The sequence below is a fragment of the Balaenoptera musculus genome, chromosome 6 (genome assembly GCF_009873245.2).
Source record: "Balaenoptera musculus isolate JJ_BM4_2016_0621 chromosome 6, mBalMus1.pri.v3, whole genome shotgun sequence".
Classification (NCBI taxonomy): Eukaryota; Metazoa; Chordata; class Mammalia; order Artiodactyla; family Balaenopteridae; genus Balaenoptera; species Balaenoptera musculus.
The window spans coordinates 77,475,636-77,498,992 of record NC_045790.1 but is presented as its reverse complement, the minus strand read 5'-3'; the positions used below and the strand labels follow the sequence as shown (position 1 = coordinate 77,498,992).

General features: G+C 42.1%; 2 protein-coding genes across 2 annotated transcripts in view; one reads left to right on the top strand and one right to left on the bottom strand.

Moving 5' to 3' along the window:
* The window catches only part of LOC118896380 (spermatogenesis-associated protein 31D4-like), a 210,364-nt gene that overhangs the window by 78,941 nt on the left and 108,066 nt on the right, over positions 1 to 23,357 (bottom strand). The gene's annotated exons all lie outside the window — the stretch shown is intronic.
* Positions 1 to 23,357, top strand: part of LOC118896379 (heat shock protein 75 kDa, mitochondrial-like) — a 74,675-nt gene that overhangs the window by 20,966 nt on the left and 30,352 nt on the right. Inside the window, 2 exon segments of the mRNA XM_036854154.1 lie at positions 8 to 294; positions 6,044 to 6,243. Coding sequence (XP_036710049.1) covers positions 8 to 294; positions 6,044 to 6,243 — 487 coding nt within the window.

Here is a 23,357-nt window from a genome sequence, read left to right as displayed (position 1 = left end):
CTTCTAGAACCCTCCTGCGGACACAGCTGGCCTCTGGACCTGCTGTTTCAGAGACACGACTCTTGCTCCAGCCTCAGCACCACCTCACAGAGCAGCGGTCCCCAGCTGGGGAGCATCAGAATGCCCGGCAGGCGTGTGGAAACGCGGACGGCTGCACCACTCCCAGAGCTTCTGCGTCAGGAAGTCTGGGGCGGGGCCTGAGAATTTATATTTCTGATAACGGCCCCGGTGATGATGCTGACGCTGGTCCTGACGCTGATGCTCAGGACCACACTTTGAAAATCACTGCCGCGGGTGCTTCTCTCACTTCCACACGGTCCCCTCTCAAATCCCATGGACCCCTACCCGCTGCACCAAAAATGGAATGAAAAATTCCGTTCATGTATGTATAGTACTTCTCAACTTTTTGAGAAATGGAGAACACGTTCCGTTCAAACCCCAACGCAGCCTTGACAAAACAAGACTCATCTCATTTCAGCTGCTTCACTCCCTCCACCCACCCACCTTTATCCTTCCAGTCAGTTTCCGCCTTTGCACAGATGGTCAGGATTGTGCGTATGTTTATACATCTCCAGCCATGCTTGTTTACGTGTACACGTTTGTGTTTCTCCTTCCCCCCCATTAAACTATAAAGTCCTTGAATGTCTTTCTAAGGCTCCATAGCACCTGATAATAAACACACAGTGGGTGTTTAACACATGCAGTTGACAGATAAATGTTGACTATTTTATTGTATCTGGTAAGCAGAGTGAAGAAACAGATATTGCCATGAGAACTTTAAACTTTGCATCAGAGACCAAAGTGTGTTTATTTTTGCAGCATTAATGTAGCCAAAAGATGACTCTCCACTCACACATAAATATGCGATATGTTGCCAATGAGCATTTTAAATGCTTTGATGCCATTCTCAGAAATACCATCTGGGCATCTTCTCACATAGTTATCAAAATGAGTAATTTAACGTGGGGGAGTTTGCTGCATCCTTATAGGGAATTGCAAGAGAGATACAAGTTCTAGAAATATTAGTGTAATTGTCATCTTTTATTCTATGGGACATTCATGTATGTGCACCAACTACATCTCAATCTTTTCAGAACTAAATAAAGGAATGATATCAATCCTGAATATTTTCAGAGAGTTAATAGTTAACCCAGAGGTTATTACTATGTACTGATTTACAAATCACATGAACTTAAATCATCAAAGGATGAGATCATTACTGTTTTATCTCTTGAACAGCTAAGAGTTGAACTGCACTAAGTTAAGGACACAGTATATTATCAGTCTTTCCCAAGCAAGCAAAGGCTATTAGGGAGCCAATAAGAAAGCAAAGCTTCCGTCTCAGTGTCCTCTGAGGTCTAGAATATACATTAACCATAATGACATTGGAGGTCAAATATTTACTCAATTCTGTTGAAAGAAATCAGTGTTATACCTAGTCCTAGTTGATATGACAATGTGTGGCCTTTTAAGATTTTTTTTTTTAAGGATTTGATGCTACATCTAACCTTCTTCTGATCCTATTCTTCTCCGATCATTAAATTAAGGAGAATTTCACTGGTGCATGCTGAACACTTGGTTTCTTTCAGCTTAAATCTTTCTAAAGTTCAACCAGGGACCAATAAGGAGTCTTAACTGAGAATAAGTGTAGGTTGTTTCTAAAGTTTTTAAAAGTGATTCCATGTTATTGTTACTTTCATAATAAAACGTAGTGACATCTGGGTTGATTTCTTTCCCTGATCTGATTCCCACCATTGCTTTTTATCCACTCAGGTCAGGTCTTGTTTTATAAAAGAAGCTGTATTTGTGCACTTGACCTAGCCTTTTCTTACACATACTACATAATTACAGGCAGCACATTTATCCCCTTGCAATTAATCTTTTCCCCTAGAGAATTAGGATGGTAGAGGATAAAGAGTATTCTCTTGTCTTTAAAGGTTAAAATCACACTTTGCCATATCACATAACAGATTTCAAGCCAGTCAGACTCTTTTAATTTTTTACTTAATTTTTTGAGATATAATTGATAAATAGCATTGTATACATTTAAGGTGTACAACATGTTGATTTGATACATTTATATATTGCAATATAATTACTACCTTAGTGTTAGCTAACATCTCTATCACATCACGTAATTATCATTTCTTTTTTGTAATGCGAACAATTAAGATCTAGTCTCCTAGCAACTTTCAAGTTTATAATCCAGCATTGTTGACTATAATCACTCACATTAGATCTCCAGAACCTATTTATCTACTAGTTGCAAATCTCTACCCTTAAACAACATCTCTCCAATTCCCCAATTCCCAGCCCCTGGTAACCACCCTTCTACTCTCTGTTCTTATGAGTCCAGCTTTTTTAGATTCCACATACAAGTGATATCATATAGTATTTGTCTTTCTCTGTCCAAGCAAGTCAAACTCTTGGCTCATTGGATAGCTTTAAAAATCAAAAAGGCAGGTGTTGCACATTAAAATAAGCCACGATCAGCTATGGTTAACAAAATTGGGAAAATAGTCCTGATCCTCCTCTGCTATTCCAAAAGCACAGTTAAAACTGACTTCAAAGGAAACCAATATTTGGATCAGTTCTGAACAGATGAGAATTCAATCTGGTTCAACCACTGCTGGGAACTGTGGATAACATGAAAGTAACAGTCAACACAAACCTACTCTTCAAGAGAGTTGGCGAACATTAAAGGGATGATAAGAGGTCAAAAGCTTTTGTAGCAAAGTACTTTTATTCTTCCAGAATATTTCACTGTGGTTTATTTTCTAAATTGTGTTGAGTTTCAAGTTAATAGGTGCCTCCTAGACTTTGGAATTACTAGAAGACTGTAATTAGTGGTATAATTAAGCAATGTGTTTTCATTAATACAGATTTTAAAAAGCTTGTTAATAGTCCTGTAGTGAAGAAATTCCTAAGGAGAAAAAACTTTGTGGGAAAAGAAAAAAAACTAGATCTTTCATGAAAAGACCTGAACTGAGTCCATTTTCTGCATTTCACTTATGAAAGAATGTGACAACTTCACATTTCTGCAATTGGGCATTGGTTCCTTTGCCACAAAGTAAGATTCATAGAGGGTTTGAGCTCTTCAGATACTAATTAATTAGGGTTGTTTAGGTTGAATTTTCCACAATTTTTTTTGCATGCCCCATATTTGTATCTGTTTTATTTTTCACTCAGTTGTTGCCTACTGCAAAATTAATTTCATCCCCATCTAAAAGTCTTCTCAAGTACCCAAATATATAATTTCACCCATCAGCAAACTTTCAGAATATCTTTAGCTGTTCCATGTATTTCTAAAGACATGTTCCTTTGAAGTGTAATGCTTTTGTGAAAGCATGCCTTGGAGACTGTTCAAATTCTATGGTGTGTTCTCCAGTGCTTTGAGGGTACTATTCAGGGTGATGGATATAACTTGGCAATAATGGTGGAATGGGCACATGAGCTTGGGTTCAAGTCCCAGCTCCACTATTCAGCACCTGTGTGATCTATGAGATTTTACTCAACCCTTCTAAACCTCAGTTTCCTCTTCTGTAAAATGGGGATGATAATAACAACCTCATGGTTGGGACTTCCCTGGTGGCGCAGTGGTTAAGAATCCACCTGCCAATGCAGGGGACATGGGTTCAAGCCCTGGTCCAGGAAGATCCCACATGCCACGGAGCAACAAAGCCCACGAGCCATAACTACTGAGCCTGCGCTCTAGAGCCCACGGGCCACAACTACTGAGCCCACGTGCCACAACTACTGAAGCCCGTGCGTCTAGAGCCCATACTCCACAACAAGAGAAATCACCTCAATGAGAAGCCCATGCACCGCAACGAAGAGTAGCCCCCTCGCTGCAACTAGAGAAAGCCTGCACACAGCAACTAAGACCCAACGCAGCCAAAAATAAATAAATAAATTTATTAAAAAGAAAATACAACCTCATGGGATTAGTAAAAAAGTCTAAGAAGATGATGCATATAAGCCACTTTAACAAATGTCAGCATACAGTAAGCACTCAATAAATGTGACTTGCTATTGTTGTAATTGTTTGGTTGGTGTTAAGTGACTTCTTCCCTTTAAGAAAGTCCTCTTGTCACATCAGTTTAAAACTACATCAACATTTTCCCCCAGAAATGGCTCATCCACATTACTCTGATACAACACACTGGCTAACACTTGTTCACCTACAAATTGACCTTCACTCATTCAATGTGTTTATTCAATATTCAGTCCACAAGTATTTATTTATTTATTTTTATTTTATTTAATTTATTTTATTTTTGGCTGCGTTGGGTCTTTGTTGCTGTGTGCGGACTTTCTCTAGTTGCAGCGAGCGGGGGCTACTCTTCGTTGCAGTGCGCGGGCTTCTCATTGCAGTGGCCTCTCTTGTTGTGGAGCATGGGCTCTAGGCACGCGGGCCTCAGTAGTTGTGGCTCGCGGGCTCTAGAGCGCAGACTTAGCAGTTGTGGCGCATGGGCCTAGCTGCTCTGCGGCATGTGGGATCCTCCTGGACGAGGGCTTGAACCCGTGTCCCCTGCACTGGCAGGTGGACTCTCAACCACTGCGCCACCAGGAAAGCCCCACAAGTATTAATTTAAGTGCATATTTTGTACTGGATTTGGCACCTGGGAAAGAGGGTAACTCTTCCCAGTAATATAAGAATGCCACCCCTGCCTGTCAGGAGCTCACAATTTTATGGAAAAAAAAAACCAGATAATTTTTTAAAATTAAAATTGGGGGGCTTTCCTGGTGGCGCAGTGGTCGAGAATCTGCCTGCCAATGCAGGGGACACAGGTTCGAGCCCTGGTCTGGGAAGATCCCACATGCCACCGAGCAACTGGGCCTGTGAGCCACAACTACTGAGCCTGCGCGTCTGGAGCCTGTGCTCCGCAACAAGAGAGGCCGCGATAGTGAGAGCCCCGTGCAACGCGATGAAGAGTGGTCCCCGCTCGCTGCAACTAGAGAAAGCCCTTGCACAGAAACGAAGACCCAACACAGCAATCAATCAATCAATCAATCAATCAATAAGAATGTGAATTTCTTTAAAAAAAAAATGTGGATGTTTAAAATTAAAATTTGGTGTAGAAGAATTAGGGAAATGACAGAGAGAGAAATCTTTTTCAAAGAGGATATCTTGAAGGATGAAGAAGAGTTTGTCAGGAGAAGGATGGAGGCTGGGGGAGAATGAGGATCTGGGCAAAAGAAGCGGGAAAGCCAAGTTATTCATCAGAAATTGACAAATGATGACAAAATCAGAACAAGAGAAAGAAAATAAATGATGGGGGGAACATTCCTGCATCTAAGGGTTGAAGGGGACACTGAGCTATCTCTAACTGACCACAGAGAACAACAGCTCTCAGAGACCAGACTATGTTTGTTACCAGGATCTTCTGCCTCTCTGCTTAAGAAGCAATAGGCTTTGGAGCTTCCCCAACATGGCAGAGTAAGAAGACCGTGGACTCAGCTCCTCCCATGCGCACACCAAAATTACAGCTATTTTCAGAGCAACAGTCTTTGAGAACAACCTGAAGACTAGCAGAAAAGATTTCCACAACTAAAGATATAAGGGAAGAGCTACACGAGATGAGTATAAGGGGTGGAGACGCAGTATAGTCTGGACCACACCCCTGGGGTCACCGGCCCACAAACGGGAGGAATATCACAACTGCAGAGGTTCTTCCCAAGGAGTGAGGGGTCTGATCGCCACATCGGGGTCCTACATTGGGAAGATGAGCCCCCAGAACATCTTGCTTTGAAAATCAGTGGGGCTTATGTTTAGGAGACCAGAAAACCATAGGAAACAGAGACTCCACTCTTAAAGGAAGTGTATAGTATCTCACCTGCTCTGCGACCCAGAAGAGAGGCAGTAGTTGGGAAGGAGACTGGGTCAGACCCACTTGCTGATCTTGAAGAGCCTCCCAGAGAAGCAGGAGGCAACTGGGACTCCCCCTGGGGACAGTGACACTGGCAACAGACATTTTTGGGAGCTTGTTCTACCATGATGATACTGGTGCTGGCAAGTGCCATTTTGGAATCCTCCCTCTAGCCTACTGGCACCAGGGGCTTACCCTGCCCACCAGCTGGTCTGCAGCAGCCATGTGCTTCCAGGCCATGCAGCCAGCTATGTGGGACCCAGCAGGCCGGCAGAAGCACATCCAGGCTGCACAGCCAACCATGCAGGAAGCCTACTCCATCCCACAGCAGGCCTGTAGCAACTTCACGAGGCAGGGCCTTATAGCCAACCAGGTCAAGAGCCAGCTCCACCTACCAGAGCACCCAGAGTAGTCAGCCTGCAACAGAAGAGCACACACAGCCCACATAGGGGGCACCCTTAGTGCATATAGCTCTTCTGACCAGAGAGGAGTGCGCTGCTGGGCCCCGTAGGACATCTCCTATGTTAAGACCATTTCTCCAAGATCAGGAAACATAACTGACCTACCTAAATATAAACAAGAGAATTGGGCAAAATGAGGAGACAGAGGAATATGTCCCAAACAAAGGAACAAGGCATCACCTCAGAAAAAGAGCTGAACAAGGTGGAGACAAGCAATCTATCCAATACGAGGTCAAGGTAATGATCATAAAGATGTTCAATGAACTTGGTAGAAGAATGGATGAACACAGTGAGAATTCCAACAAAGAGTTAGAAAATATAAAGAAGAAACAAACAGAACCAAAGAATACAATAACTAAAATAAGCAATACTGTAGAAAGAAAAAAATCAACAGTAGATTAGATGATACAGAGGAACAGATCAGCAATCTGGAAGACAGAGTAGTGGCAATCACCCAAGCTAAACAGGAAAAAGAAAAAAAAAATTTTTTTTTAAAATGAGGATAGTTTAAGAGAAGTTGGGGACAACATCAAGTAAATATCTACATTATTGGGGTCCCAGAAGGAGAAGAGAGAAAGAAAAAAGGGCAGAGAACTTATTTGAAGAAATAATAGATATTAAGGAAACAATCCCATTTACAAAGAACTAGAAAAAAAATTTTTAAATTTGTAATGGAAACACCAAAGACCCCAAACAGCCAAAGCAATCTTGAGAAAGAAAAACAAAGCTGGAGGAATCAGGCTCCCTGACTTCACACTATACTACAAAAATACAGTAATAAAAACAGTGTGATACTGGCACAAAAACAGAAATATAGATCAATGGAGCAGGATAGAAAGCCCAGAAATAAACCCACACATCTATGGTCAATTAATCTATGGCAAAGGAGGCAAGAATATACAACGGAGAAAAGATAGTCTCTTCAATAAGTGGTGCTGGGAAAACAAAGAAGACATACAGATGGCCAACAGACACATGAAAAGATGCTCACTATCACTAATCATCAGGGAAATGCAAATCGAAACCACAATGAGATACCATCTATCAGAATGGCTATCATCAAGAAGACAACAGATAACCAGTGTTGGCAAGGATGTGGAGAAAAGGGAACCTTCGCACTTTGGTGGGATTGTAAATTGGTGCATCCACTATGTAAAACAGTATAGAGGCTCCTAAAAAAAACTAAAAATAAAACTACCATACAAGCCAGTGATTTCACTTCTGGATATTTATCCAAAGGTAACAAAATCAGTACTTTGAAAAAATACAAGCACCCAAAATACGTGCACCTCTATGTTCATTGCAATATTATTGATAACAGCTAAGATATGGAAGCAACCTAAGTGTTCATCAATAGATGAATGGATAAGGAAGCTGTGGTATATAAAAATATGATGGAATATTAGTCATTAAAAACAGAATGAAATCTTGCCACTTGCAACAACATGGATGGATCAAGAGGGTACCATGCTAAGTGAAATAAGTCAGACAGAGAAAGACAAATACCATATGATCTCACTTATATGTGGAATCTGAAAAACAAAGCAAACAAACAAAACAAAACAATACAAAAAAATACTCACAGATACAGAGAACGAACTGGTGGTCGCCAGAGGGGGTTGGGTGAAGCAGGTGAAGGGGATTGAGAAGTATAAACCTCTAGTTATATAATAAATAACTTACAGGGATGTAAAATACAGCATAAGGAATATGGTCAACAATATTGTAATAACTTTGTATTGGGACAGATGGTTACTAGACTTATCCTGGTGATCATTTTGCAATATATGCAAATGTCAAATCACTATGTACTACACCTGAAACTAACATAATATGGTATCTCAACTATATTTCAATTAAGAAAAAAAGCAATAAGCTTTGTCTCTATGAACTCCATTTTCTATACTGGCCACCTCTACCTTCATAAGATATTGTTTCTTTTCTTTCAAATTTCTACTCTTTATTTACTAAATGGTACACTTATAGGCATAAAAGCTAAAATTCAGGTGACTTTAGCAAATAAGCAAAAACAAAAAAAAGCATGCTCCTCTAATGTCAGTTCTTTTAAAATCTCTGCTTTAACTCTGTATTCTGTCCTCCCAATGGTCCGTAGGGCTATGTCCGTCCTTTGATAACAGCTGCCTAGTGCTGCACACTCACTATGCACCAGTCACTCTCCCTTACCTCATGTAATCCTCCCAACAGCCTTATGAAGAGTAGGTATCACTCCTATCCATATTGTGCACCTGCAAAAATGGAAAGTTGGGGAAATAACTTGCCCAAGGTCACACACCCACTGGTGACAAGGGACAGACTTGACCACAGGTCATCTGACTTCACAGCTGATGCACTCCAACGCCCAGAGCAGCGTTCCCAGCACCAGGTCTTGAGCTGGGGCCAAGCAGTAAGGGTAAGTTCACTGTCTGTTGTAAAAGGAAGAAACAAAACCCCAAACGCCCAGTATAGTGACATTTTACATAGAAATTGCTTTATTAAAGAATGGTTCTTTATGGGATTATGTCTTACTTTTTCTTTACATCATATTGTCCTTATTTTATGGAATGAGGAAATTGAAGTTGGTAGTTACTTTCTTCACAACGCCCTACTTACAAAACAAAAAATCCCAAAAGTTGGCATCTGATGTCAGTTTTTAATTTAAAAATTTTGTTTTCATTCCCAGAAATTAAAAATCTAAAATTTCCTACTGGATGAGAAAATATCTTCCTTCATGTAAGGCACATGTTTATCTTCTGTTGTCCGCATGACTAGCCATTGTCATCTTGAACTTTCAATTTTTCATACCCTAATTTTTAAGTGCTGTCACCTCTCTTCCCCACACTTGGACCCCAAATTAAATGCACTTACATTTACAGGAGGAGAATAAGAGAATAGATAATCTAATAGCTTTCTTCTGCTGTGGTTTTCACAAGAGTGAAAATTCCAGCCTTTTCTTATCATAACTGGCTGGAAACACTCCACATCAGAGATGTCAAGGCATAACGATGTGGGGGAAAAAAAGCCCACTTTGCTCTCAGAATGACACAGTTCTTCTATAGAAAAGACATTCTTAAAAGCTGTTTGCAATATCCTACATTAATTTCCTCTGGTACGGCATCTCACACAAAGGGGTCTTATAAATGGATTAAATGTGGTTGGGTGCAAAAGCACAGTAAGCCCTCTGTCAGATGCTCTGGAGGGTGGACGCCACAAACAGGGGCCTCCTTCATCAGGGTTCCCTGCAAATAGCTGACTTGAAATTTTGTGACCAGTAATAACCTCCTTAAAAATAAACCACTTATACCATCTGCTTAACAGTGCCCTATAAATTAGACCAAGAATGCATGGCTTTTCTTCCCTGGCAAATGCCTTCCAAGAGCACAAAAGGATAAACAGAGGGAGGAAGCAGGGTTGGGCCGTGCTCGCTCTTTCAGTGCCATCAATGTGGACCACCATCGTGTGGCCCCAGCACAAATAAGTTTGGGACGGGAGAGAGCAGACCCCACCTCAGTGTTTCCAAGACCAAACAAACCAAGGTTGGAAGGGGTTAGGTTAGAATGACAGGCGGGCGAGCTAGGATGAGCCCTCAGAGCTGGAGGGGCCAGAGAGGGTGTTGATTGTAGTCCAGGCTTTGATTGCTGAGCCAACTGACACATGGACGCAAGAGTGGAAGAGGGATCAAACTTATGTTTAATATCTAACAGATATGTATTAGAAATAACTACTTGGACCGGAGTCCAGGATGGTTTCTACCTCTTCCCTTAAAATGTAGACTTAGACCAAAAAGGGATGAATCTCCAAAATATACAAACAGCTCATGCAGCTCAATATCAAAAAAAAAAAAACCCAATCAAAAACTGGGTGGAAGAGCTAAATAGACATTTCTCCAAAGAAGACATACAGATGGGCAATAGGCACATGAAAAGATGCTTAACATCACTTATTAGAGAAATGCAAATCAAAACTAAAATGAGGTACCACCTCACACCAGTCAGAATGGCCATCATCAAAAAATCTACAAACAATAAATGCTGGAGAGGGTGTGGAGAAAAGGGAACCCTCCTACACTGTTGGTGGGAATGTAATGGAGGTTCCTTAAAAAACTGAAGATAGGGGCTTCCCTGGTGGCGCAGTGGTTGAGAATCTGCCTGCCAATGCAGGGGACACGGGTTCGAGCCCTGGTCTGGGAAGATCCCACATGCCGCGGAGCAGCTAGGCCCGTGAGCCACAATTACTGAGCCTGCGCGTCTGGAGCCTGTGCTCCGCAACAGGAGAGGCCGCGATAGTGAGAGGCCCGCGCACCGCGATGAAGAGTGGCCCCCGCTTGCCGCAACTGGAGAAAGCCCTCGCACAGAAACGAAGACCCAACACAGCCATAAATAAATAAATAAATAAAATTTAAAAAAAAAAAAAAAAACAGAAGATAGAGCTACCATATGATCCAGCAATCCCACTCCTGGGCATATACCTGGAGAAGACCATAATTCAAAAGGATACATGCACCCCAATGTTCATTGCAGCATGATTTACAACAGCCAGGACATGGAAGCAACCTAAATGTCCACTGACAGAAGAAGAGATAAAGAAGATGTGATACATATATACAATGGAATATTACTCGACCATAAAAAAGAACGAAATAATGCCATTTGCAGCAACATGGATGGAACCTGGGGATTATCATACTAAGTGAAGTAAGTCAGACAGAGAAAGACAAATATCATATGATATCACTTATATGTGGAATCTAAAAAAAGGGTACAAATGAACTTATCTACAAGACAGAAATAGAGTTATAAATGTAGAAGACAAACTTATGATTACCAGGAGGTAAGGTGGGGGGCAGGGATAAATTGGGAGATTGGGATTGACATATACATACCACTATATATAAAATAGATAACTAATAAGGACCTACTGTATAGCACAGGGAACTCTACTCAATACTTGGTAATGGCCTCTATGGGAAAAGAATCTAAAAAAGAGTGGATATATGTATAACTGATTCACTTTGTTGTACACCTGAAACTAACACAACATTGTAAATCAACTCTACCCCAATAAAAAAAATGTTTTTTTAAATGTAGACTTAGGTAAATCTGCTAGGGGAGAGCGAGATTTGCAGAGTGATAGTTATCTAACCTAACTCGCATCCATAGAGATGTGGTAGAACTTGGATCCACTGAGATCACACGAGAAACTGGCCACACGTGAGCAGCAAATTCATCAACTAATTCTCGCAGCCAAGTGACGTGGACTGGCAGATGGTCGCATTTCCTCTCTCAGTGGGCAGAGCCCGGGAGAGGGTGAGAGGAGAGGAGGAGAGGCCATTTCTATCCAATGCCCCTCAAAGAGGAAGGTTCTCGGGAAGGGTAAGGCAGGCATGGGGAGAAAGGAACAAGGAAGAAATTGCAGCATGTTGAGCCCAGAGGATCTTTCCAGCAAGATCATAGTTTCTGTAAAGCAACAACTTCAAAATTCCTCCAAACTCAAAAAAGCTTGTTTGGGCTCCCCTCCCCCACCTCAGATCATAAGAGAAACAATTTTGTCTGACACTTATTCTATAAGTGCTGTGCCTTGAATCACAGAGTTATATCGTTTTAGTTGGCATTTCCTTAGTTGAGTAACACAAGCCATAGTCAAGCTAACATAGAAAATTTAATTGAGCCTTTCTCTTAAATAATTTTTTACTTTTCAAAATGAGGCCAAACATGACAACAACAGTGGAAAGAAAAAACTCTCAAGAAGAAAGCTCTAAGTTCAGGAAATGAGAAAATGAAAAGAAAAATTCTTGTACTTATACCAAATAAACCACATTACACTGGGTGTCATCCAAGCCAAGATTTTTCTCCAGGAAAGTGCAAACAAGCTCATTTGAATTAAAGTCTTCATTCTTCTCCCAGTCAGCAGTCAGTGTCCCAGAAGGTCAGTCTCCATTATGTCCTGAAGTACCAAGAGAAGGATGTTCCCCTGCTGGTTCCAGCTGGCTGCATTCTCTCCGAGAGCAGACTTCTCAAAGGAGTGCATTACACTCTTGTGTGTGTGTGTGTGGATGTGTGTGTGTGGGTGGGTGGAAGGAGCCAGAAGCAGCATTCAGGAGCACCCAGGGAGCATTTTGGGTCCTAGTCCCTAAGAGTAGAGTGAACAGCAGACCGTCACTCCGTGGACAAGCTTCTGGTTGTGTGAGAGGTGGGCTGCAAGCCTGTTTTCAACCTCCTCTCCTTCCTCTCAGGCACACTCAGCTCTCCTTCACACAAGAAAGGGGAAAGAAACCAGACTGACACTGAGCCAGGCAAGAGGTGTACTTTGCATAAAAGAAGGAAGACAGAATTCCAGCTACTCCCAAATCCCAGCATCATTTGTTGTTCTTCCTTTCAGAAGATCATTCAAGGCAAAGTTGGGAGCTGCTGATTAGAAAATAAATATGTCAATGTGCATATATATAATGGAATACTATTCGGCCATAAAAAAGAATGAAATAATGCCATTTGCAGCAACATGTATGGACCTAGAGATTGTTATACTGAGTGAAGTCAGACAGAGAAAGACAAATATCATATATCACTTAGATGGGGACTCTAAAATATGATACAAATCAACTTATTTACAAAACAGAAACAGACTCACAGACATAGAAAACAAACTTATGGTTACCAAAGGGGGAAGGAGGGGGATAAATTAGGAGTTTGGGATTAGCAGATACAAACTACCATATATATAAACAGATAAACAATAAGGTCCCACTGTATTGCACAGGGAACTCTATTCAGTATCTTATAATAAACTATAATGGAAAAGGAAATATAAATGTCAGGATACAGAGAACACACTAGTTGTTACCAGTAGGGAGAGGGCAGGGGTGAGGGGCAAGGTTGGGGGGGGGCGGGGCAATAAGAGGTACAAACTACTATGCACAAAATAAATAAGCTACAAGGATATATGATACCGCACAGGGAATATAGTCAATATTTTATAATAACTATAAATAGAGTATAACCTTTAAAAGTTGTGAATCACTATGTTGATACACCTGAAACTTATATAACATTGTAAATCAACTATACCTCAGTAAAAAAAGAAAAAATATTATATAAATGTCAGGATGTTGAGAAAAAGGTATGTAGTTGGGGAAAGAATAGATGTGAAGCAGAGTTCTTTGGATACTTGTCTCAGCTAAATGCAAACTCAAACTCTTCAGTGTTGCACTTGGTCCTCATATAGTGGCCTCTGGCTGACATTTTGGCACTTCTGGGCTTTATCGTACTGTAGATATTTATTTGGGTAGTTGGGCCTCAATCCTCTTCAAATGGTTATTAAGAAAAAAAAAAAAAGTCTCACTTCATCCAGTTACAGAACCACAACTGCAGGAAAACGCAGATTGTCTGGAAGCCTAATTGTGTTTTCCTCAAACTCATCACATGTTAACTGCCACCCTAACGCCCACCCTTTTTGGTTTTTTCCAATAACTTATTCAGACATATTTTCCCTGGGACCCACAGTGAATACATCCCTTACAAACCTAGAAATCAGCTACTCCTGAAAATTTCTCAAGGCAACATTCTTCCGGTTCCAACTGTCATATAACAAACTCCTATTATAAGCAAAGCATCCCATTATGCGCTTTGGAGAATACAAAAACATGCCAGTCCTGCGTTTTAGTTATCTATTGCTGCACAACACATTACTCCAAAACTTAGCCACTTATTACCTCATAGTTTCTGTGGTTCAGGAATGGAGAAGAGGCTTAACTGGGTGGTTCTAAGTCAAGGTCACTCACAAGACTGCAAATCAAGGTGTCTGCAGGAGCTGCAGTCACTTCTAAGTTCAGCTCAGGGGAGGATCCACTTACAAGCTCACTCACAGGTGCCTTTTCACAGGGCTGGCTCCGCGCTTCTCCATGTGGCCTCTCATCCTCCAGGGCCTCCCTGGCTGGACAGCCCAGGATAGCCTGAGCTTGTTTACTTTACTGGAGGGGACCCCTTCCAGGGCCCGAGAGTGGCTCTTGTCTAACACTCGTAAATGAATTGTCCGAGGAGACACATGTACTGACAAAACAAAAGACTTTACTGAAAAGGGGCGCTGGAGTGGATAGCGGCAGAGTAACGGAACCCAGGAGAACTGCTCTGCCTCGTGGCTCACCGTCTCAGGTTTTACGGAGATGGGGTTGGTTTCCAGGTTGTCTCTGGCCAGTCATCTTGCTCGTGCCCATATTTGGTCCAACCCAGGGCCCTTCCGGGTGGCGCACGCATGCTCCAGTCAAGATGGATTCCAGCGTGAGGGTTCCTGGGAGGTTGGGCGGGACATATGGGCTGGCGTCTCCTCCCTCCTTTTGGCCCCTCCCAAATTCTTCCGGCTGGTTTTCGCGGCAGCTTGTCAGGTCCGTGTTCCTTATTGGGACCTCGTGTTGTGAGACAGTTTATGCACGTGATTATTTTCATGCCTGGCCAGAGCGGGTGGTTTCGGGCCACAGTTCCCTAACATTTACATGGAGGTCAGGCTGGGCGGGAGGAGTGATGAGGGAGGAAGAGAGAGGAGGAGGGTGAGGAGGAAGAGGAGGGAGAGAAGGAGTGACCGGAGGGAGAGAAGAAGTAGGGAGGCAAGATAAGCAAGAGAATATGACCAAGATGGATGCCAGCCATTTTATAACTTTATCTTGGAATTGACATCCCATTGCTTCTGCTACAGAAGTAAGTCTTATTAGACCAACTCACACTCAAGAGGAGGGAAACAAATGGTGATCACTGGGGGCCATTTTAGAGGCTGCCTACCACACCCTGCCAGGCTCTACATCATGGACAAACACACATACAGTTACAGCAGATGCAAAGAAGTCTGACAAAGGTAGAATGGAAATGCTCCAAGACAGTAGGAAAAGGAGAACTTAATTTCATTTGGGGGATGCTGGAAAGGCTTCTTGAAGAAAGCAAAATTTGAGCTAGGTCTCAAATAAACCTCAAAAAAAGTCATTTCAGGCAGCTGGGACAGCTAGAGCGAGTGGCCTGGGAACTGAGCAAGCATCAAAGTCACCTGGAGGGCTTGTTAAAATGCAGATGGCTGAGCCCCACTTTCAGAGTTTCTAATTAAGTAAGTGGTGGAGGAAGGGCTTATCATTTGCATTTCAGGTGATGCTGATACCCTAGGTCCAGAGACCACACCTTGAGAAACTCTGGCTTGAGTAAAGGTTGGGAAGTGGAGCCTTTTTCGAAAGTAACAAATAGATCTTTTTATTTGTCAATTTTGTCTGATTCAATTAGCTTCAAGATCCTCTTAGAATCAGTGGAAATGAAAGGTATTAGCCAGTACTTAATGAATCCCAAAACTACCCACTTTTAGAGCTGGGAGGGCTTCAGAGAATATAAAGCCATCATATTACAAATGAGGAAAGTGACGTTAAGGGATGGGCTCAAACAGATAGTGACAATTTTCTTTAAAATCAGGTGGATTTTTGTGGCTCTCTCACTCAAGGGCTCCTGAAAGAAATAGACTAGAGCCCTCTTCCTTTGGAGTCTGAGTGCTTTCTATGTGAAATGAACTAATGAGTTTGTGATCCACTCTCCCAGTAGAATACTCACCCTCTATAAAATGAATATGCCCATACTTTGGTAGAAGGAGGGCTGAAAGAACTCTCTGAACACCTCTGGGTCCATTATTCCTTGTGCAAATGGATATATGTAACTCCTGCCTGGCTTCTGTGAAGTGAGAGGCCTTCCCCCACTTCTGCCCTCTCTTAGCCTCTGTTGTTCTTTTTCTTTCACAGGGCCCAGATGTACAAATTTGGTTGCCAAAACTTGGATTTGGGGTGCTGTTTCTTTTTAAAGTCTAAATAATTAGTAAAATCTAGTGCAAACTGGGGTGAATCTATCTCAACTCTTGAAATATGCTTTCTTTGGAAAGAGGGTAATGAAACCCTGCAGTTTACTCCTTGCAATGTGTGCACACAATTAGCTTGGTGCCTTTGTTCTGTCGTCTGAGTTTTTGTCATCTTTTATTTGACTGTACTTAGAGAAACAGTATGAAGACATTTAAAAGAAGTCCAAGGGAATCTCATTTGCACATTCAAACAAGTGTTTTTTTAATCATTTCCCCTACCCCTGACTTCCTTTACTCTCACTCTTCCCCCAGTTTATGGCCCTCCACTCCACTCTGACATACATTCTTGCTCCAGAAGCAGAAACAAAGATGCTAAAGGTAATCGAACTGTAACCCTCTTTGCACTTGTGATTTTTGCACTTGCTTCAGCACAGGTGTCTCTTGAAGTGTGACATTCTGAGAAGTCCTAGAGCTCACCAACCACACTTCCTCCCAAGGATAGGACCTATCCTGTGCTGTAACCTTGAATGAGAAGGTAATCTACAAACAGACAGAGGCTAGCCAAAACCTCACTGTAGCTTCACTCACACTCAAACCTGGTTTCTGAGCATCAGTTGGTTAACTGGCATCGGAGGATGCTATGTAACTCATGTCTTCTTGCAAAGCTGAGAGGTGAGAACGGCAAACCGTAAATCCATTTTATTCGTTGCCTTTCCAATTCAACCACAAATTGCTTCCTCTTCTCCCACTGAGCACCGTTTAATGACCTCTATCAGGTGTACAATGGAAGCAGTCAACTGCAGAGGCAGAAAGAACACATCTTGTGAGCAAGCACACAGGTCTTCCCCACTTCCCAAGTCTTTGGGCTTGGCTAAGTTATTTAACAGCTCCAGGCCTCAGGTTCCTCATTTGGACCTTGGTTTCCTTACCTAAAATCGTGGTGGTGAAATGGAGTTGTGAAGATCACGGCCTCCATGTGAAAAGTCTCAGTATCTGTGTATACCTTAGTCACCTGATACTAGCCCTGGGCGACAGCAGGTATTCAATAAACGGCAGTCATGATGGACTGGGCAGTAAATTAAACACATGCTTTTTCTCCCAAAGCAGCTCACAGTCTTCATATACGTTGTTAATGGTGTTAAAAACAAGAGAGCAGGGCTTCCCTGGTGGCGCAGTGGTTGAGAATCTGCCTGCCGATGCAGGGGACACAGGTTCGAGCCCTGGTCTGGGAAGATCCCACATGCCGCGGAGCAACTAGGCCCGTGAGCCACAACTACTGAGCCTGCGCGTCTGGAGCCTGTGCTCCACAACAAGAGAGGCCGCGACGGTGAGAGGCCCGCGCACCGCGATGAAGAGTGGCCCCCGCTCGCCGCGACTAGAGAAAGCCCTCGCACAGAAACGAAGACCCAACACAGCCAAAAAAAATTAATTAATTAATTAATTAATTATTTTTAAAAGAACAAGACAGCAGGCCCAAAATGGAGTGGCTTATGCTAAGCCCCACATCACCAAACCAAGACTTAATTACAGTTTTGACCCCTCCCAGAGATGGAATCTTAAACCAGTCAATCAGGAATCACCTAATCAGCACTAGTGAGGTCACCTGCCTGACAAGCCCCTGCCATCCCCTAAAGGAAAGTGGCCTGGACACAGCCAATCCACTTTTTGCTCATGTAACGTCCTTGTTCCTGCTCCTGGCTGCCTACAAAAGTCCTTCACTGTGTTCAGCTCCTCGGGGCTCCTTTCTATCTGCGAGATTGGATGCTGCCTGATTCGTGGATTCTTGAACAAAGCCAATAAGATCTTTAAAAATTACTTGCTTGAATTTTGTTTTTTAATACTGGTTTGATTTGGGTTTTTACTGGCTCAGAACCACATCTGTGTATCATACTCTCAATTCCAGGTAAACTAGAGAAATCCGAATTTACCTGAACGTTACACCAGAGTCAACCTCTGACTGAAAACTTCTATGTTGCCCTGAAATACCCAATGTGCTTTTCCCAACCAACATCAAGTTATTAACAACAACGTTCTTTTCTAAGTCATTAGTAAGGAACTGTCAGAAAGGAATCACTCCTTGTATCTTCCGGGGGTTGATAGAAAAAAAGAATTAAAAAATGTTGAAGGCTGAAGCATCAGCCACTGACATAAATTCATCTGAAACAAAGATGACTTAAAAAAAAAAAAGAATCTGTGCTGCACATAGACAAGGAAAGAAAGACACTTTGGCTGCAGAATCCCCCCCCCCCAGTCTTCTCTGGGGAGGCTCATGCCTCCGCCTGCTGTTCATCAATCAGCCTTGATTTTGATGGGGCGATTTTTAGTCAGCTGCCTCGATCATTTTGGCACAGACAAAAATCCTTTAAAAAAGTGTTACACTTCATCAAAGTGTATCATGAGACTTCACGGTCATTATCTCAATGGCCGCTCTGATGTGCTACAATTGGCAGAGACACAAACGGTAGGGGGTGTGTGAGAAGAAAGCCAGCATTTCGTGTGGAAAGCTGGCAAGCCTCGCCAAGCTTCTGTCAACAACTCGGCGGTCTGATCCGATGCACTGAGCGTGCTGAGGATGCTCTTGTTTCTGGAGGAAGTAAACAAGAAAATGAATTCCACCGTGCGACACAGCCTCTTTGTATCTCCAACATGGTGTGACTGGACTGGGGCCAGCCGCGTTGAAAGTTTGGCCATTTATGTCATCAGGGCCCCGGTACTGATGGAGGCTTTGATTACGAGTTGGACCAGCTCTAAGACCCTTCAGGGGCAGCCACGCAGCAAATAAAGGCATTGATTGGTTGTTGGGTCAATTTAGCCATAAGGGTACAGAGCACGGCTCTTTTGAAAAGCCTAATGGATTAGCTACACAACCAGTCCCACTGTGGGCCTTATTTTTCAAGTAACTTCAGGACGGTTCTCCAGCTTGGCAGGGAACAAACTCTTCCTCCAGAGCAAGCTTCAGAGCTGTTCTTGTTATCAATAGTGGGCGCAAAGGATTAGACACAGCGGGCTTTACAATTTCATGAAAACAGCTGTTGAAACAACAATTAAGGCAAACAATAGTTTGCATGGACAACTATTAATTATGCAAAGTTATGCAGAAAGTGGAATACGCTTTTATTCAGGGCCTTCTACAGCCGCTGAGCCGCCTTCCATTCCATGGCTCTCAAGTGTCAGGAAGTGGGGGCACTCGTAGGAAGCGGCTCCACTGCATGTGGGTTGAATGTAAGCAGAGCTCCAGGCTGCCAGTCTGCTGCAGAGCAAGTCATGCGTAAAATATTCAGGAAATGTATATCAGTTAAACGTATGTTACCTTGGGTACCGCAGATCTTTTCATACAGACTCAGAGCTGTGTTTTCACAGGTATCTGAAATTCAGTTGAAGCCTTGTGGTTGGGATCTCTACTTTTGCTTTTAAAAAAACAAAACATTTCTATAATACGTCCCCTTTCCGGCCTCACACACCCTGAGGAGTTATGAACAATAATGTTCTTTTCTAAGTCGTTAGTAAGGAACTGTCAGAAAGGAATCACTCTCCGGGAATTGGTGGAGCTCCTTGTCCTTAGGACTAAGTAGATTTTCCTTCCATTAGGAGGATGGTCCAACTTAGACTCAATCACTCCGCATCCACCTCCTCCCCTAGAACAGCTGTCTCTCCTTCCACTCTCTCTGCTTGCTGGGGCTTTTAAATTCATTGCTTCTCTCTTTGCAATTTCCATCCTTGACTAACAGTGCTGGGAATTGACTTACAGCCCTTCGCCTACCCTGTGTTCCACATCTCACTTTCCTCCCCATATGGGAATCACCAAGCCAAGAAGTCCCATTAAGAAGGTTATTAACTGCACACATAAACATTGCCTCCTGCCTACAGTTAGATTTATTTCTCATCACTTCCAAGTAACTGGTTTTAACACTCTTTCCAGCATGCCCAACACCTTTTATTTGACTATATTGTTTTAGAAAGGCCTTTGGGAATTTGGCTAATTTCATGCTGGAACTTATTAAGTGGGTTTTGACACTCTTTGATAATTCCAGTAGACCATTAGTCAAGTCTCACTTCCTTCAGGGAAAGAATGAAAGCTTTATTAGTCTTAGGGTCTCTATTCTAAACATGTCACCTGAATTTAGTAGCACATCTGTGCTGAAATGCAATTGACTTTGTGATTGAATAGAACTTTGAAACTACAAGAAAGCTGTCACTGGCTATCATCAGTAAGAAAGCACCTGCCTTTTTCTGAAATTCTCATGAGGTTCACCTGTGCATTTTGAAACAATTCAGTGAATTTAATTTTCTGACCTGTGAATGTTAATAAAATAAACTGCACACACACATATCCACACAAATTCTCTCTAAAGTACTTGGTTTAGTCCTTTCTTCCACCCAGGACACGAGAATTCAGAATAATCTCCTTCCCTTCTACAGATAGTTTAAAAATCTTGAGAGATCCTATCTCTAGAAGGCCCCAGAACATAATTGAGTGTGCAAATGAAATTCATTACTAGGGTCACAAACAATAATCCAATTAACATATATTTGCATAATGCCTTTAAAATCATTCTAAACCCAAAACCACATTCATCTTTGAAGTATAATGCAAAACAAGTACCATATCCCAGCATACTCCAGTTCACACTTTGCACTGGAGAGTACGAAACAGCATCAAGATTGCAAAAGCAATTATTCCAGTTATCCAGATGTGATTTTCAATCATTCTAAGAAATTTTTTTTTTTTTTTTTTTTTTAGCAGTTCTTATTCCATGGCACCACTCACAGCTCTCACGCTGGCGCGGTGCTTACATCTCTTCATTATTAATTCAGCTCATGGAGCTTAATTGGACAAGGCTAGAGCGAATTTGACAAACATCACAGCAGCAGAAAAAGCAATCACTCTTTCAAGATGAAAATTTGTTTGATGTCTTACTGTGTAACTCATTTACTCTCCTCAGGAGTCATGTGACCTGAATGTTAATCAGCCATTGATTGGTTTCTCTCCTTGGACAGTCACGTGACTCGAATATTAATGGGCTGGCACTCAGTAGCTGTACTGTTAGGCAACCTTGTGATTGGCTGCCAGGTTAAGATACGGAGATAAGTGGGTGCTTGATGAGCACTTGACAGAACTTCACAGAAAATTAAGGCCCTAAAATAGCATGAGAAAGTCTTGTCAAATCAAGCATGATTATCATTGAATGCTTAAGGAATTCATCATCTGCATGAAATTGATACACTTCAGCACCAGCAGGCCCTGTAGTCAGCAGGGACTCATCAGATTTTTATTTATATGTGTTCACCAAATCACATTAATTCTGAGAGCTAAAACATGCTAAGGATGAAGGTTATTTTCTGTTCAATCTAATTTATCTATGACAATAATCATCACTAATAATGTGTCAAATTGGATTGCAGTCATTTTGTGCATGCATGCTGATTTGGAAAATAGTGTTAAACCATCCTGCGGTAATTAACAACTGGTAAAGGTATGCCGGGCCTGAAGTAATCAGCATATCTAGATGGAAAATTAAGTTTTATAGAATGGATTTATAGATACATATCCTTATTTAATTCAGAATATAAATTATTCCTGGTAAAAGCCGACATCATTTTTATAACACCATTAAGACCAATAACCATTGAGGGATTTGCATCCTTAATTTGCTCCATCCTTCATTTTTTTCTCTCATTTTCTGTGGTTAACTTTCTAATGGGTGTCACTTCCTTCTTGGCAAGCCCTCATTTTAGCGGGTTTGGTAGGGCTAAGAGATGAATGAATATGCATCTGTTTAAGTGTTAATCATGGATGAAGGACAGGGCATCATACCTCTTAATACACAAAGCTTTATAATTATTGGCGGGGGTTGGGAGGTGGGCACTGGGGAGAATACAAAGAGGGGGGTGGGGACAGACTTTGGCCTTTTGGTGTTTCTCTATTATTTCTCCTCACAAAGGGACAATAGGAAATTTTGCAGATTAACTCATAAGGGATTAATGTTTCTTGGGGAATCACTTAAGCCTAAATTGCTTTTGTGGAAATAAGTTTTACGGAACACAAGTTGTGTCGTTGTTGTTGTTTTAAATAACCTCCTGGTTTATAGGACATTTTAGGAGGAATGGAGTATTGGGAGTAATGAAATCTTAAAGAAATGTTTAGACCCTTTGGCGAGTGTGGCTAAAATGTTTTGAGAGGAGCATTACACTTCGAAAAGAAGAGCGAAATAAATGTTGTTTCTTTCCCACCGCTGCCCCTACCCCCCATCTTAATCTCCTGAGCAACCAGGACTGCCCCTACTCTCTCCCCCTCGCTCAGGAGGTCTCTTTATTGATTAAATGAATCTGCTCCAAAGGCTGGCTCCCAGGCTCTTTGATCTAATCCGATCTGATTTTATCCTATCGCTTCAGCAGGACATCGGGGAATTAACAATAAGCAGCTTTACCACAAGTGTTTAATAACTCAACACAATCTCCTTATGGCTCCGAGCTGCTCATGCGCCCATCCAGTCCACAGCAAACAGTGTAACAGATTGGCCACCCCCCCGCCCCGCCCCCGCCCGAACCTGAGGAATTTTCATGCACTATGAAACTAATCGCTTCAAGTTCCTTCATAAATCACACAAAGCAGATTTTAGCATCTTAACAAATTGCAAAAAAAAAAAAAAAAAAAAAAAGGGCAACCAGTAGAGTGGGGTGGGAGTGGCAGAGAGGACTGGCCCTCCAGCTAAAAGCGGGTGGGAGACAGGCAGGGGCTCCAGTACTGCAGCGGGGGAAGGGGGCAGATGTAAAATAACTTCTGTCTTCTCAAGCAATATGTTTCTCATCTCCTTAAATTTTAACATGAATGAAATTATTTGGGCAGGCTCAAACCTAACAATGCTCCAAGCTCACAGTGACCTTATTTTTTTTTTTTTTTTTTTCTGCTGTGATGGAAACGTCGTGGTTTCAACAACAGGCCTCTTGTTATTGTTCCTGTGACAGCCCTTGAAGTACGCAAGAAGCACACAATTAAACAAGGATTGTGCGTCCTGCGTGCTGCAGACAGCCGAGATGTTAGGCTGAAATGGTATGTCCCCTGGCTTTCAAACCAGCATACACGCATAAAGGGGCGTCTTAAATGATCACTTAATTCGAAAACGCCATTCTTGAAATGCTTTTTTTTTCTTTTCCACTCAGGGCTGTCCGTATGTATATCCCTATCTCTAAATTGCAGCGGTAGAACTAAGTAATATCT